This window comes from Cyprinus carpio, chromosome A3 (assembly GCF_018340385.1).
Source record: "Cyprinus carpio isolate SPL01 chromosome A3, ASM1834038v1, whole genome shotgun sequence".
Lineage (NCBI taxonomy): Eukaryota > Metazoa > Chordata > Actinopteri > Cypriniformes > Cyprinidae > Cyprinus > Cyprinus carpio.
In genome coordinates, this window is record NC_056574.1 from 7,846,942 (window position 1) to 7,863,372 (window position 16,431).

A 16,431-nucleotide genomic window follows, 5' to 3' on the forward strand; every position below is an offset into this window, starting at 1 on the left:
CCAGAGGGGACAGTGCGATAATCTCCTGAGTCACAAACAGGTCCACCTGAGTCTGGCCAAAAACTCTGGGTGAGTTGGGGTGATCTAGTGGGTAAAGTGCGGTAATCTCATTTGTTATAAGCTGGAAAAAATACAGTAAAAACAGTAATATTGTGAAATATTATTAGCATTTAAAATAGCTGTTCTCTATGTGAACATATAGTAAAATGTAATTAATTCCTGAGATTAAAGCTGAATTTTCAGCATCATTACTCTAGTGTTCAATGTCACATGATCAGTTAAGAAGCCGCCTAATAAGAACACTGCCTAAGTAGACAGCAGATTCCCACTTGACCCTTTCCATCCTCCTCCATTCATCCTGCTAACGGTGTCTCTTTTACACTCTGATATCTCTCCAGCATTACATGAAAGCTTTATCGTCTTCTTCCCTCCCCTTTTCAGTCTTTTGTTTTCTTTATTACACTCTCTTTTATGGCTCGACTTCAATGCCTGGAGAAAGACAGACGATATTGATATTTGGAGGGTGGCAGGAAAAGGCCAAGGAGCGGGTGATGAGAGTGTTTTTACGACAGAGACGGGTCTTACTGCACTGATGGCCCTGGAGGACGACGTCCTTGATGGCCAGCAAGCCCCGCTGCCCGGAGGTCACCGCTTCAAAGACGATCTGCGGAGGAAAGAGAAAGCTCATAAGCACAGTGATAAATGGACATGCTCTCAAAATGTCACACGCAGGAGTCCCGCAGGGTTCGAGGAGGTGAGGCTTTACACAATGCTTTGCGAAGATGAGGAAAGCACCATTCACAATGGTCATTAGTGCTCATTAAAACACCATTTGGCTTTAGTTATTGGACCAAACTTATTAAATCAGCGGCGTTAGGAGAGCGGGCTCCAAGGGTGCTCGCGGTGAATCGGCTGTCTGTCAGATGGCGGCGTTTATAGACGCGGTAAATCACGGCTCTATCAGCGAGGTGCTGCAGCAGCATGTGCTAAATCTGCTCGCTTCAGACTTCGTTTATACAGCCAAACAATTCAACTCGACAGCCGGACTCTGGGGTTCAGGGCTAAAGAGTGCCGAGTGAAGGATTCTGGGATGCCTGCTCTCTGCTAAGGTTGCTATTACGATGCATATTGGGTGTGTGATGTGACAGGCGTCCCTTGAGCCGGTTCTGCGATGCAGGGGAACATCACGGTCACACTGACCTGCACCAGCTGTTGACCGTGAATATGACGTGATAAAGCAGATCAAATTAAATAAACAGTGATATATATTTGAGATCGGCTGCTGTAGCCGAAAAGTTGTGTTTTTGGTTTTGCCATAATTGTTTCAAAAGACAAATTCACATCGTCATCGGTTTGTTTTTAATGCCATGCCAGCTTCTTTGTCTATTTTCATGATGAAAACCATACTTGAGTTTTTAAAATTTAAATAATAGAATCTAATTAAGTTATTTAACAATCTTTTTTCCTAAAAAAAAAAAAAAAATACTAAAACCAAACTTGGATTAACTTGATTAAGCCTTTTTCTGTCATTTTTCTTTCTTCTGTGGAACACAATGTTTTCACTGTTCTTTTCCATTTAGTGCCAGTGAATGTATATCTTGTATGTCATATTTAAATATATATATAACAGAAAAAAAAATAACTATTAAGATTCTCATGGATTTAAATTTGTGTCTGTTCCTCACACAACCCATTATTTGACCATACATAGCAAAAGTCAAATGGACTTCTAAATAAAATTGATCATTCTTTTATCGTTTACTCTCCCTAACGTCTTTACAAACCTGTACGACTTACTTTCTTCTGTGAAGCACAAAAGAAGATGCTTTGAAGAAAGTTTTCTCCCCACACAATGAAATTCAATGGGGCCCAATGTTGTTTGGACCTTAAAATTGCCGATGTGTTCCAATGAAGAAAGTCATGATCATTCTGACTAATCTATACTTTTCAAGTCATATTTGGACTCTGGAGTCTAAATTACATTCACTGCATGAAGAAGAGTGACTTCTTCTGAAACGAGTTTAGACTGATATGAGAGTGCGGTATATGAAGTTCTTTCATTTTAAGGGACTTAACTGTAATTGAATGTGGATAAAAGTATGTTTTAATTGACCAGCAGTCACTGGCATCCCCAAAGAAACATAAACAGAGATGCTGATGTTTGACTGTTCAGTTGGAGCGGTCAGAGGGACAGGATTCCCCTGAGGACATGAGCACAGATGAGGAACAGGAATGAATGGCTTCTTCAGGAACTGGGTGTGGTTCTTCAGACAGACCATAATATCACACAGCACTGCCAGCTCTCTCTCTCTCTCTCTCTCTCACACACACACACACACACACACTGCAGCTGCTGCATCACTTTAACCCCGCCACTGCCATCAGCAGACTCTTACTGCACTCACAGGCCTGGACGAGACAGAGATGAGACAAAGTTTGATGAGATAAGATGAAACATAGGAAAAAGAGATGAGATGAAACTAGGAAAGTAAAGGAGATAAGAAGAGAAGAGGTGAGTTGAGAGATGAGACAAGAAACTAAACCAGCTGAGAAGAGATGGAATGAGACAACATGAGACAAGAAGATAAGAGAGAAAACGAGACAAGATGAAGAGGTTTGACTAGATGAGAGCTGAGATGAGACAAGAACAGAGAATGAGAGAAGAGAAGAGATGAGACATGTTGAGACATGTTGAGACAAGATGAGGCTAAAGGAGAGCTAAGCTAATATAAGACAGTTATAAAGAAGATGAGACAAGAAAAGATAAAATATAGAGGAGGAGAGATAAGCTGAGATGATATGATGGAAGAGACAAAGTTTTATAGGATAAGATCAAGAGATGAGACTAGATGAGAAGAGATGAGATTAAATGAATTAAGAAATGAAAGGAGATAGGATGAGATGAGAAGAGACAAGACGAGACAAATCAAGAGATTTGAGAGAAGGCTACATGAAAGCTGAGATGTTACGAGACAAGACAAGTCGAGACGAGATGAGGCGAGGCAGCACGAGATGAGATGAGACGAATCAAGTAATTCAAGAGAAGACTAAATGAGAGCTGAGATGAGACAAGAGTAGAGAATGAGATGAGACGAGATGAGCTGAGGTGAATCAAGAGATTGAGAGGAGATGAGAGAAGATAAATCAAGAGATCAGACTCGATGAGAAGAAGTGAGATGAGAAGAAAGAGCAAAAGAGACAAGATTAATCAAGAGGTGAGACAAGATGAGATGAGAGAATATGAGAGAGCAGGAGACAATATGGGACTAGATGAGGTGAGAGAAGACGAGACTAGATGAGAGCTGAAATGAGACAAGAGTAGAGAATGAGATGAGATGACACTAGAGGAGAACTGAGATGAAATGAGACATGAGTAGAGAATGAGATGAGAGAAGACGAGATGAGACTAGATGAGAACTGAGCTGAAATGAGACAAGAGAAGAGAATGACACAAGATGAGGCGAGGAGGTTCAAGAGAAGACTAGATGAGAACTGAGCTGAAATGAGACAAGAGTAGAGAATGAGATGAGACGAGACGAGACTAGATGAGAATTTAGCTGAGATGAGACAAGAGTAGAGAATGAGATGAGACGAGACGAGACTAGATGAGAACTTAGCTGAGATGAGACAAGAGTAGAGAATGAGATGAGACGAGACAAGACGAGATTAGATGAGAACTGAGCTGAGAAGAGACAAGAGTAGAGAATGAGATGAGATGAGACAAGACGAGATTAGATGAGAACTTAGCTGAGATGAGACAAGAGTAGAGAATGAGATGAGACGAGACAAGATGAGACTAGATGAGAACTGAGCTGAAATGAGACAAGAGAAGAGAATGACACAAGATGAGGTGAGGAGGTTCAAGAGAAGACTAGATGAGAACTGAGCTGAGATGAGACAAGAGTAGAGAATGAGATGAGACGAGACGAGACAAGACGAGACTAGATGAGAACTTAGCTGAGATGAGACAAGAGTAGAGAATGAGATGAGACGAGACAAGACAAGACGAGACTAGATGAGAATTTAGCTGAGATGAGACAAGAGTAGAGAATGAGATGAGACGAGACGAGACGAGACAAGACGAGACTAGATGAGAACTTAGCTGAGATGAGACAAGAGTAGAGAATGAGATGAGATGAGACAAGACGAGATTAGATGAGAACTTAGCTGAGATGAGACAAGAGTAGACTATGAGATGAGACGAGACAAGATGAGACTAGATGAGAACTGAGCTGAAATGAGACAAGAGAAGAGAATGACACAAGATGAGGCGAGGAGGTTCAAGAGAAGACTAGATGAGAACTGAGCTGAGATGAGACAAGAGTAGAGAATGAGATGAGACGAGACGAGACAAGACGAGACTAGATGAGAACTTAGCTGAGATGAGACAAGAGTAGAGAATGAGATGAGACGAGACAAGACGAGATTAGATGAGAACTGAGCTGAGATTAGACAAGAGTAGAGAATGAGATGAGATGAGACAAGACGAGATTAGATGAGAACTTAGCTGAGATGCTGAGACAAGAGTAGAGAATGAGATGAGACGAGACAAGACGAGACTAGATGAGAACTGAGCTGAAATGAGACAAGAGAAGAGAATGACACAAGATGAGGTGAGGAGGTTCAAGAGAAGACTAGATGAGAACTGAGCTGAGATGAGACAAGAGTAGAGAATGAGATGAGACGAGACAAGACGAGATTAGATGAGAACTGAGCTGAGATGAGACAAGAGTAGAGAATGAGATGAGATGAGACAAAACGAGATTAGATGAGAACTTAGCTGAGATGAGACAAGAGTAGAGAATGAGATGAGACGAGAGAAGACGAGATTAGATGAGAACTGAGCTGAGATGAGACAAGAGTAGAGAATGAGATGAGACGAGACAAGACGAGATTAGATGAGAACTGAGCTGAGATGAGGACAAGAGTAGAGAATGAGATGAGACGAGACAAGACGAGATTAGATGAGAACTGAGCTGAGATGAGACAAGAGTAGAGAATGAGATGAGACAAGACAAGACGAGACTAGAGGAGAACTGAGCTGAAATGAGACAAGAGTAGAGAATGACACAAGATGAGGCGAGGAGGTTCAATAGAAGACTAGATGAGAGCTGAAATGAGACAAGAGTTGAGAATGAGATGAGACAAGACAAGATGAGACTAGATGAGAACTGAGCTGAGATGAGACAAGAGAAAAGAAGAGAGACGAGCTTTGTCACACAGGAGAAAGCAGTGCTTAGATGAGTCTCATTATCTTCTTGTCTCATGAAGAGAATGTGAAAGCTCAAGGTGGAGTTTGAGCTCTCATATAAAGCACTATAGAAACAAAGGTGACTCTTTATAGATTAAAACAACAGGATCTTCTGTCTGACTCCAGCTCGATACACAGCAGTCCCCGAAAACTCTCATATGAAGCTATATTTTTTCAGAATGAGCATGTCGAGAAGTAAACAAACTTCTCATTGCACTAATAACATTACACATGACTTATAATTAGCATTTCAGGACTGAAGACAATCTGAACTAACCAGTAAAGTCACTGTTCCAGGTGTCAAAGGACAAATATGTTTACAAGGACGTCTGAACGGGACAGATGCAGAATGCATAAAAACTAAACGCCTGTCACAATCGATTAAAAGTTCTGATCGGTGACCTGATCACACCAATTAGCATGGTGGCTTCAACTGCGTCCTTCTAGTGAGAAAAACATCAAATCCAGCCTGTAATTACAAAATAATGTCCAAAGCACCAGGTGATTTCATTTTGGCGATCACTTACGATGCTGTGCAATTAAAGCAACCTATAATTATCCTGACGTCGCTAATTAGATACACATTCACTCTATTCTTATCACACAGAGCGATGCATGTGGAATCCTTTCAAGAGCCTTAATAACACACGCTAGTTAGAGATCAAACATCACCAGTTGAGCTAATCTAGCAACATTTGAGATCATTCCTAAATGCAGATGGGATGGAAATATCTCTTAGAATAGAAAGGAAATACAGGCGCCAACACATGGGCGGCTCCTGCGGCCCGTTATACTCATCGATGTCAGATATGTGCATGTTCAACCGCTCCCAAAGCCGGAATGCTGTGTGGGTTAGTCTTCCTGACAAATGTGCTGGATGTTTTCATGAACACCAGTGAAGGAATATATTTCAGGCTGCTGAGGTTAAAACCATAGACGGACAGTCTCCGTTTACCGCGGGACTGACTACACGCTCGCTGTGTGTTAATCTGAGGGTTACGTGTGTGTTTGTGAATGAGGAACTGAGGTCAGATCAGGGTTGCATGGATTTCTTCTGCTTCAGCAGCTTTTTTTCTCATGTTAAAATTATTTTATTTTGAATTTCAGCAGAGGGTCTTTTGTGAGTACCTTTTTAAAAATGCAAACACATAAAATTTACATTATAATAAAAATGCATGAAGCACAGATTCACATACAAGTAATAATAATTGCATGGAAATATTAAAATAAATAGAGAGATAAAAAATAAAAATAAGTTCTAAAAATAAATAAATAAGAAGTACACCCAGCAAGTTCAATTTCATCAAATAAGTAAAAATACATTAAAGCTCTATATATATATATATATATATATATATATATATATATATATATATATATGGAAATATATTTACAGTAGTTTCAAAATGTATTTCAGGGACAAACAATACATTTCCTTTCTTACAGCAGACTACATTTAGGCTAAATGCAAATTGAAATATATGGAAAGCAAAATATATTTTAAATATATTTCAAGATATACAAAAATGGACAAAATAATTAATATTTATATGAATATATTTTAAAACACATTTTAGCAAATGTATATTTTTTGCCATTTTTTTTGTATATTTGAATATATATATATAGATCAGTTCAGTTAAGTTTTGCTCTCATCTGATTATTTGATCAGTCAAATAAATAATATTATTAAATATTAAGTGTCTTTTAAAAGATGTGACCACTAGGTTTGGAACGCCATTTTAGTAATTAGGTAAATAAATTTTAATTAATTGCAGCTAATGCAATCAAAAGTGATAATCTGCCAGAACCCCACAGAATCATTGATCTGGCTTATGAATCGTCTCAAACTCCTCCAGACGTCATGATGAATCTGTAGAGATGAAATGATCACGTATGGCAGGGTTTGGCACTGTTTCTCCTAATCAGGCCGGGTCTCGTCGTAACCTCTCTCGCCCGCTCCTCAGTGCCGCACTAATGGAGTAATTTACCCAAACACGCTTCTCCTGTGCCGGGGTCACCGGGGCTCATTCCACCAATTAACACGGGCCTCCGTCAGCACCCATGAGAGCCGCTCGCTAATGACCAGCATGTGTGAAATCAGAGTCGTCTCTCTCTCTCTCTCTCTCTCTCTCTCTCTCTTCAGCACATGTGAAAATGAAGCTCTACAGGAGCAGAAAATGTGATTCACTTTCTCTCTAACGGAGGGCCAGATTTTCATTATATTCACCTGAAATTGAGGGTCAGGTGACGGAAAGACAGAAAATAACATTCTGACCACACTCACACACACACACACACACACACACACACACACACACACACACACACACACACACACACACACACACACACACACACACACACACACACACACAAGCTGTTGGTAAAGGAAGGGCTGCACAATTAAATCTGAAAAAGCTAAATGACTTTGTGTGAATCTCAAAATGCAAAGATTGTGCTTTAATTAAATAAACATATGCATGGCACTGTGTTCCTGTACAGGTGAGCGGCTCGTGATCGGGTGTTTTCAGCGTCTCTTCATCTGTTTATAACACACATTTGAAAGCAACACACACCATCTTCACAAACTTGTACTGAGAAACACATATAAACCATCGGTTGCCAATAAAACACAAGCTTTAATACAATAAATAAAACCTTAATGACTAAATGTTTGAATATGAAGAAATTAAGGCAGGTATAAAAATTAGCATTGCAATTTTACTGTTGTACTCTAAAATCAAATTATTACATTTTCTTTTTATTTTACAGTAATATATTACAATATCACAGTATTAATCGTTAATTAGTTTATTGTTTAATTTAGAAATAATAATAATAATAATAATATTTTACAGTCAAAATCATTGTGCAACCCAACCAGGGCTTTAAATTAAGTTTTTTAATCAGAAAATGCACAATGAGATTTTTTCCCCAAATTGCGCAGCCGCAGGTAAGGGTGTTTTCCTGCTGGTCCTATAGTTCAGATCTGTTTTGCAACACAAATTCTCAATCATCATAATACATACAAATATAGCACGTTTTGAATAGAAATGGCCTTTGGTGTGCCACACTACTGATCCATTTCTCATTTTCAACTCATTCTTACTGATGTCACCAAAGTCTTCATCACAAATCATCTACAGATAATGTCTCCAAACAACCAGCTATTTAGGTTTGCACGCATAAAAAGCCGGTTTGATGCAGACAGTGATGTGTGAGTGGATCTCACCTGGTAGAAGTTGGGCCAGTACGTGCTGATGGCCAGCTCCACCTCGTTCCAGCTGCGTCCAGCCGGTCCAGACGTGTTCCACACGGGCAAACCCATGGGGCTGTTGTTCTCCTTGATGTAGACGTTCAGATGTCCAGGCCGTCCTCCCTCTCGTCCCGCCACGTAATACTGGAAGATGACGCAGTGTGTGTCGTTCTCTTTGAGCTGCGGCGTGAAGAGCAGAGCCTTCTGACCCGAGAACCGACCCGTCGAGTTCACCATCATCATCGCAGAACCTGTGGACGATTAACCCAAAATCTTACTTTCTCTGCATTTCTGTACTGTTTGATTGTTAATTCACACATAAATGTCACTCAAGTGTATTACTGTGAATGCAACATGTATTTGAATTGCACACATTTTTGAGTTGTGAAAGTGTCCATATGATGTTATTATATATATACAGTACAGGTCAAAAGTTTGGAAACATTACTATTTTTAATGTTTTTGAAAGAAGTCTCTTCTGCTCATCAAGCCTGCATTTAATTTGATCAAAAATACAGAAAAAAACAGTAATATTGTGAAATATTATTACAACTTAAAATAATAGTTTTCTATTTGAATATACTTTTAAAAAATAATTAATTTCTGTGATGCAAAGCTGAATTTTCAGCATCATTACTCCAGCCTTCAGTGTCACATGTAACATCCAGTCTATCACATGATCATTTTAGAAATCATTCTAATATTTTCTGATTTATTATGAGTGTTGGAAACAGTTCTGCTGTCTAATATATTTGATGAATAAAGAGTTAAAAAGAACTGCATTGATTCAAAAAAAAAATTTTCTAATAATATATATTCTAATAATATATTTCTTACTATCACTTTTTATCAATTTAACACATCCTTGCTGAATAAAAGTATTGATTTTATTTAAAAAAAAAAGAAAGAAAAAAAATTACTGACCAGTAGTGTGTATTGTTATTACAAAATATTTATATTTTAAAAACATAGCTTCTTTTTTTTTTTACTTTTTATTCATCAAAGTATCCTAAAAAGTATCACATGTTCTGAAAAAATATTAAGCAGCAGAACTGTTTCCAACTTTGATAATGAATCATCATATTAGAATGATTTCTAAAGGATCATGTGATAATGATCCTAAAAATTCAGCTTTGCATCACAGAATATAAATGATAATTTAAAGTATAATAAATTTAAAAAACAATATTTTTAAATTGTAATAATATATCACAACATTACATTTTTTTCTGTATTTTTGATCAAATAAATGCAGGCTTGATGAGCAGAAGAAACTTCTTTCAAAAACATTAAAAATAGTAATGTTTCCAAACTTTTGACCTGCACTGTATGTATATATACACTACCATTCACTAAACTTTAAATATTTATTTTTTCTAAAAAATCACAATTAGAGCCTTTTCCCCTCTAAAGCAGCAGATACATGTGTTTTGTGGCATGTGAACACGGGTCGCGTGTGTCGTGTGGATTATTGTGTGTTCAGATCCGTGATGAACGTGAGTCTCACCGTCACACACGTCTGTGTTTATCAGACATATGGAATACATTCATGTGTTTATCAACACGTTCAAATCAGAGCAGTGACGGTAATTGATTAAAGAAGAGCCACTTCATTAAGAGAGCAGCTTAATTCATCTTAATTAGCATTGCTAATTAATCTATATCTGTTTCAATCAGACTGCTGCCAAATTCAACACACACTGACTCACCATTACACACACACACACACACACACACACACACACACACACAGCGCTGCAGAACATCAGAATCCAGACACATATTTGTTTAGAGCTGTTTAAACGCTGCTTGATCTGTGCAGATTTCTCTCCTGAGTTCACACCAGAACACGTGTTTTCACTGAGGAAGTGTTATTATGGATTATAGACTCTGTATTTGAGTTAAAAACATCTTAATGCTGGATGTGTTTCATCGTTTTGTCTTCTCCAGATCTTAACTGATGGACTGGAGTGCTGTGGATTACTTGTGGATTATTGTTATGTTTTTATCAGCTGTTTTGGACTCTCATTCTGACGGCCCCCATTCACTGCAGAGCATCCATTGCTGAGACACTGCTGCAGTGCTACATTTCTACAAACCTGATGAAGACACAAACTCATCACATTACACAACTGTGATCATAAGTTAACTTTTCAGGAAAACATGTAAATATCTTCTGCAGCTTTAAATCAAAAAAGAAAAAATTTATATATTTAAAACACAGCGAACCCTGTCATATGGTGTATAATTAGTTCTGAATGGTCTTCCAGCACAGAGGCGGTGATTTAAAACCATGTTAATCAGCGCTCCGTCCATCAGTTCAGCCTAACGACTCCAGCAGCAGATCCTAATGAGTGTGTCTGCAGCGCGGCGAGCGCTCGACGTCTTCTCCTCCTTCACAATAGTGCTTTCGGCCCAATTAGTGGCTCGGTGTTCCTGCAGACGCTCGACTGTGTGATAAAGGCCAAGCTCAGCGTCTGGTTGGATGAGAGACACACGTCTGCTCTAATGACCCTAACGACCCGCTAAACATCACATGACTCCACATCACACCCAACAGAACACTAATGCACTAATTTACAGTAAGGTCTCATTCATTAACATTAGTCAACGCATTGGTTAACATGAACTAACCATGAGCAATATGTGTTTTACATTAATTAACCTTTGTTAACAGTGCTATTTTAGTATCTTTGAGATACTAGTCTAGATTTTAATTAATATTTTGAATCATTGTTTATACACCTAACCATATACAGTAAGAATAAAATGTTTAAAATCACATTATATGTAATTTTACTGTAAATTTGCAAATAAAAAAAAAACAATAAATTACCTTACAATTAACCAATTAAGTTTAACTGTAGCATTTTACTGTAAAAGTTAAACACATTTTTGCTAACGTTTTACAATAAGGTTTAATTCGTAAACATTAGTTATACACAAGTCAGTATGAACTATTATATTACAATTAACCAATAATTTTTTATTGTTAGGCATTTATTGTCAATTTTTAGTTTATTTATATTTTTTTTTTTAATAATATGTTTTTTGATAAAAATTATATTTGTGGGAAAATTATATTTTTGTTGAATAAAACAATTTTGTATTAAAATAATTAAATAAGAATAATTGTAAATTAGTTTAGTTAATGCACTGTGAACAAGCAATGAAATGTTTGTATTGCCTATAATTAACAAACGTTAATAAATTATAAATTATAAATTATAAATTACAAATATATATATATATATATATTAGATATATAATTATATATATGATATAGATATACAGTAATTCATAGATTTACTAATGTTAACAGACCTTATTTTAAAGTATTACCACATTTTACCATATTTTCACATGAACAAACAGTCTATTTTTATTGTCTAACACTGACAAGACTTAAATGTTTAAAAAAAAAAAAAAATGTTACTATTTACTAATTAGTTATAAATTAGTTAACTTATGCTAACAAATGAGTGTTTATTATAAGGTCTATCTACAGTATATATAGTATGTGTGTGTGTGTGTGTGTGTGTGTGTGTGTGTGTGTGTGTGTGGGTTATGTCTGTGTGTGTTTGTGTGTGTGTGTGTCTGTGTGTGTGTGTTGTTGTGTGTGTGTGTGGTGTGTGTTGTGGGTGTGATGTGTCTGTGGTGTGTTGTGTGTGGTGTGTGTGCGTTGTGTGTGTGCGGTGTGTGTGTGTGTGTGTTGGTGTGTGTGTGTGTGTGTGTGTGTGTGTGTGTGTGTGTGTGTGTGTGTGTGTGTGTGTGTGTGTGTGTGGTGTGTCTGTGTGTGTGTGTGGTGGTGTGTGTCTGGGTGTTGTGGTGGTGTGTGTGAGTGTGTGTGTGTGTGTGGTGTGTGTGTGTGTCTGTGTGTGTGGTGTGTGGTGTGTGTGTGTGTGTGTGTGTGTGTGGTGTGTTGTGGTGTGTGGTGTGTGTGTGTGTGTGTGTGTGTGTGTGTGTGTGTGTGTGTGTGAATAGACTTAGACTTCCTTTAATGATCACTACAGGGAAATTATATATAATTAATATATATTATGTAATTTGCATGTAATTATTTAAAATTATTCACACTTTTTTTTTTTTTTTACAGTTCTTCTTTTCTACAGTAAAGATCTGTGTATCAGATTCCTCAGTGTTTTGCGTCACGTTTGTAATCATGTGTGGTTTAGTTCAGGATTGATCAGCGTTCATGCAGATGTTCGTAAACACACTTCATGTGCCACGTTCCAGCAGCCGCACGAATCCTGAATGAAATCCTAGTTTAATCTGAGCTCGTCTGCGGGTTCCTCACACAAATGAGCGTGACAGTCTGCTGGTGTAAAACACAAGGTGAAGCCATTACCTGCCTGCTTCATTTCAGACCTGCTGCACCTGAGGCTGGGAGCGCAGGCAGCTAGTCACACTAATTAAACAGAGTCTGGACGAGCCGGCCATCACACAGCATTATTATAAGAGAAGTTTCACATGTGTTAGAGATTTCTCTAAACACTGTGACTGTACCATCGTACGTCACAGATCATTAACAAGAACAGCGATGATTAAATTAAAGCCTCGCGCTGAGACTGTCCTGAACGGCTAATTCTATAAACGTGATTTCAAACCAAACAAATCAAACATTTGAATGAAGTTGCTTACGCAAAACAACAAGCATGTTTACTCAACACTAACATATGCATTGAAATTCATTATTTCTGTGAATACTCTTCATGGTGTCGGGATGTCTGTGAACGACCCCCCCCCCCCCACCAATGGTTACCATGGCAACCAGGACATCTCAGCCTGGCCAGACACACTTTACGACCTAAAGGCACGTCGAGAGATCCTCCCTCTTTATTCCTTACTGAAACAGACACCTAAGACCCACAGGACAGGACTTTTCCCCATTAATCCGCAGCCAAACCTTTCTACGGATGAAATACTGTGTGTATTATTACTGTTCTTGTACATTACCTGTTGTATGCATGTGTTATGATGGAATCACTAGTTAACGTATCCATGTTTGATATCTACAAATTCGTATTTTGATTTTCTTATTAACAGTATATAGACAAAGGTTTCTGAACAGTAATGCTTTTTAAAGAAGTCTCTTCTGCTCACCAAGCCTGCATTTATTTGATCCAAAATACAGTGAAAGTAGCAATATTGTGAAATATTAACTATTTAAAATAACAGTTTTCTTTGTGAATATGTGTTATACTGTAATTTATTTCTGTGATGCACAGCTGTATTTTCAGCATCATTACTCCAGTCTTCAGTGTCACATGATCTTCAGAAATCATTCTAATATGCTGATTTACTGCTCAAAACAAGCTTTTGTAACATTATAATCTATACCATTCAAATGCTTATAATTTATAAGGTTTTTTTATAAGTATATATATGGTTAAGTATATATATGGGTTAATTTATAGAAATTAATACTTTTATTTAGCAAGGATGCTGATCAAAAGTAATGATAAAGACATTTATAATGTTACAAAAGATTTCGATTTCAGTCTTCTGAACTTTCTATTCATCAAAGAAACCTGAAAAAATTCTACTCAGCTGTTTTCAACATAATAATAATAAAAAAATGTTTTTAAATAAATAATCTTTTTTAAATAAATGTAAAATAAATATTGAATAAATGTAAATTATAAATAAATATAAATTAATTTAAATTAATTTATTTAATATATTTTATTTCATATATTTAATATAATATATTAATTTAATATATTTAATTAATTTAAATGATAAATAAATATAAAATAAATTATAAATAATTATAAATTTATAAATTATAAATTAAATGTTGAATAAATATATTAATAATATTATAGACTTTTTTTATTTTATTTAATAAATAAATAAATAAATAAAACGTTTTTATTTTAATAAATTAATATGAACTAAGCCTGTTTTATTTCTGTTTATTAAACTAAATAAATAAACAAACTGACTTAAACTAGACCTCATCAACCCAACAGGAAAATCTAATAATTAAATAATTATTTATAATGTATAATATTTGTGTATATATATATCTATATCTATATAATATATATATATATATATATATAATATATCTATTTTTTTTTTTTTTTTTTTTTTTTTTTAATATAACATGCTTTAATTATACAAAAATATAAAATAAAACAACCAAATTAAACACTTATTTTAAAAAAAATGAGGAAATATTTATTTATTAGGAAAAGATTATTTTGTAATAATATTTCAATGTGTATTTTTGATCTAATAAATGCAGCCCTGGTGAGCAGATGAAAAGGTAGTGTAAGTATTTATTTTAAGTAAATATTTCAGATCAAATGGGTTCAGCTGATAATAAAGTTTGGGAATTCCTGATTAACAGTGAACTGAATGAGCATACCGGTGTAAATGTGATTAATCTGAGCTCTAATGATCAGAAATCTTCTCTCGACGTGCATCAGCGTCTGCCGCTAATCATCAAAGTCGACAGGCTTTTACATTCATTGGGCTGCGAGCGACGGCTGTAATTTCCAGTAATGACTGGCGCTCATTATTCTGTTCACACTCGGGTCCTGAACCCTGTGAAAATCATTATGTGGCTGAAATGGGAAAGAGGGGGCCGCTCTTTAAACTCAAACCCTCCAGGTCTCATTTGCTAATAAAACCCGGCGAGGTCAAAGCCCGAGAAAAGGCCCGGCGGCGCCTCTCAAATGTCAATGTAGACAAGCCTATTCTCACATTGTGCCACCAATCAAAAACGCTCTCGCTGTGAGAGTTCGCCGGGCGAGGAGGAAAAAACCCACAAGAAAAGAGCAGGAAAAATAATAGCGATTGAGCCGGGCCGCTTTTGTCTGACTCTGACAATGAGGAAGGAAAAAACTTGACTCCATCTGTCTGTCTCGCAAATGAAAGCTGAAGAACTTTCATAAACTCTGAGGAAAGGCTTTTCTGTTTTCTGTCTGTCTAATTGGCCGGCGAACAGTCAGCCGTTCTCGCGCACATTTTAATGACATTATCCGCGGCGCTGCGTAACGCCATGAAACGCCACCTGAGAGCCGCTTAATTAATTCAGCGTCATGTGACTCGTTTCCCAGTCAGACAGATTCTACAGGAGCAGAGAGAGCATGAAGAAACTGAAGGAACGGATGACGTCTGCTCAAAGAAAATCATTTCAGAGGCGGAACACATTAATATATTCAGATGACTTACAGAAAGACCAGAAACATGAGTCATGATGTTATTAAATTATAAATTATACATATATACACACATAAAGATTAGTAATAATTAAGATGTTTTTAATAATTTAATTTAATTTAAATGTTTTTGAAAGAAGGTCCCCCTAAGGCTGAAATTTTATTTGATCAAAAATACAGTAAAACAAATAGTTAAAATAGTTGTTTTCTGTGTGAATATCTGTTAAAATGTAATTTATTTTGGTGAATTTTCAGCATCATTACTCCAGTCTTCAGTGTCTCATGATCTTCAGAAATCATTCTAATATGATGATTTGCTGCTCAGTTTGAATTGAAACACAATTTTAATTAATTTATATTTAAAATGTATATTAAATGTAATTATTTATAATTTATATTATTTAAAATGTATATGTATATATTTTTTTAATTTTTTATTTTCAAATAACTTTTTTAATTTCCTGACTCTCGTATATTAGTTTAGAATTAATTTATATTTAAATTTCATATGAATAATTAAAAATGATTTAATTTTTTTTTTTTTAAAAATGTACAAATTAAAAAAAAAAATTATTTATATACATATATATTTAATATTATATATTAAAAATATTAAAAAATAAAAGGCCTGGCAGCAGCTCTCAAATATAATAATATAAATTTCATGTGAATAATTAAAAAAATATATATACAAAATTATATTATTAAAAAAATATATTTTTAATATTTCTGATTATTATCAGTGTTGA

The 16,431-nt window shown here is 35.9% G+C and overlaps 1 protein-coding gene across 1 annotated transcript in view; it reads right to left on the bottom strand.

The window, feature by feature from the left end:
- Window positions 1–281: 281 nt before the first annotated feature.
- The window catches only part of zgc:136683 (receptor-type tyrosine-protein phosphatase mu), a 22,033-nt gene continuing 5,883 nt past the window's right edge, over window positions 282–16,431 (bottom strand). Inside the window, exons 2-3 of the mRNA XM_042717161.1 lie at window positions 8,487–8,761; window positions 282–664 (exon numbers count right to left, since the gene is read on the bottom strand). Coding sequence (XP_042573095.1) covers window positions 470–664; window positions 8,487–8,761 — 470 coding nt within the window. The 3' untranslated portion in view covers window positions 282–469. The remainder of the gene's footprint in view (window positions 665–8,486; window positions 8,762–16,431) is intronic.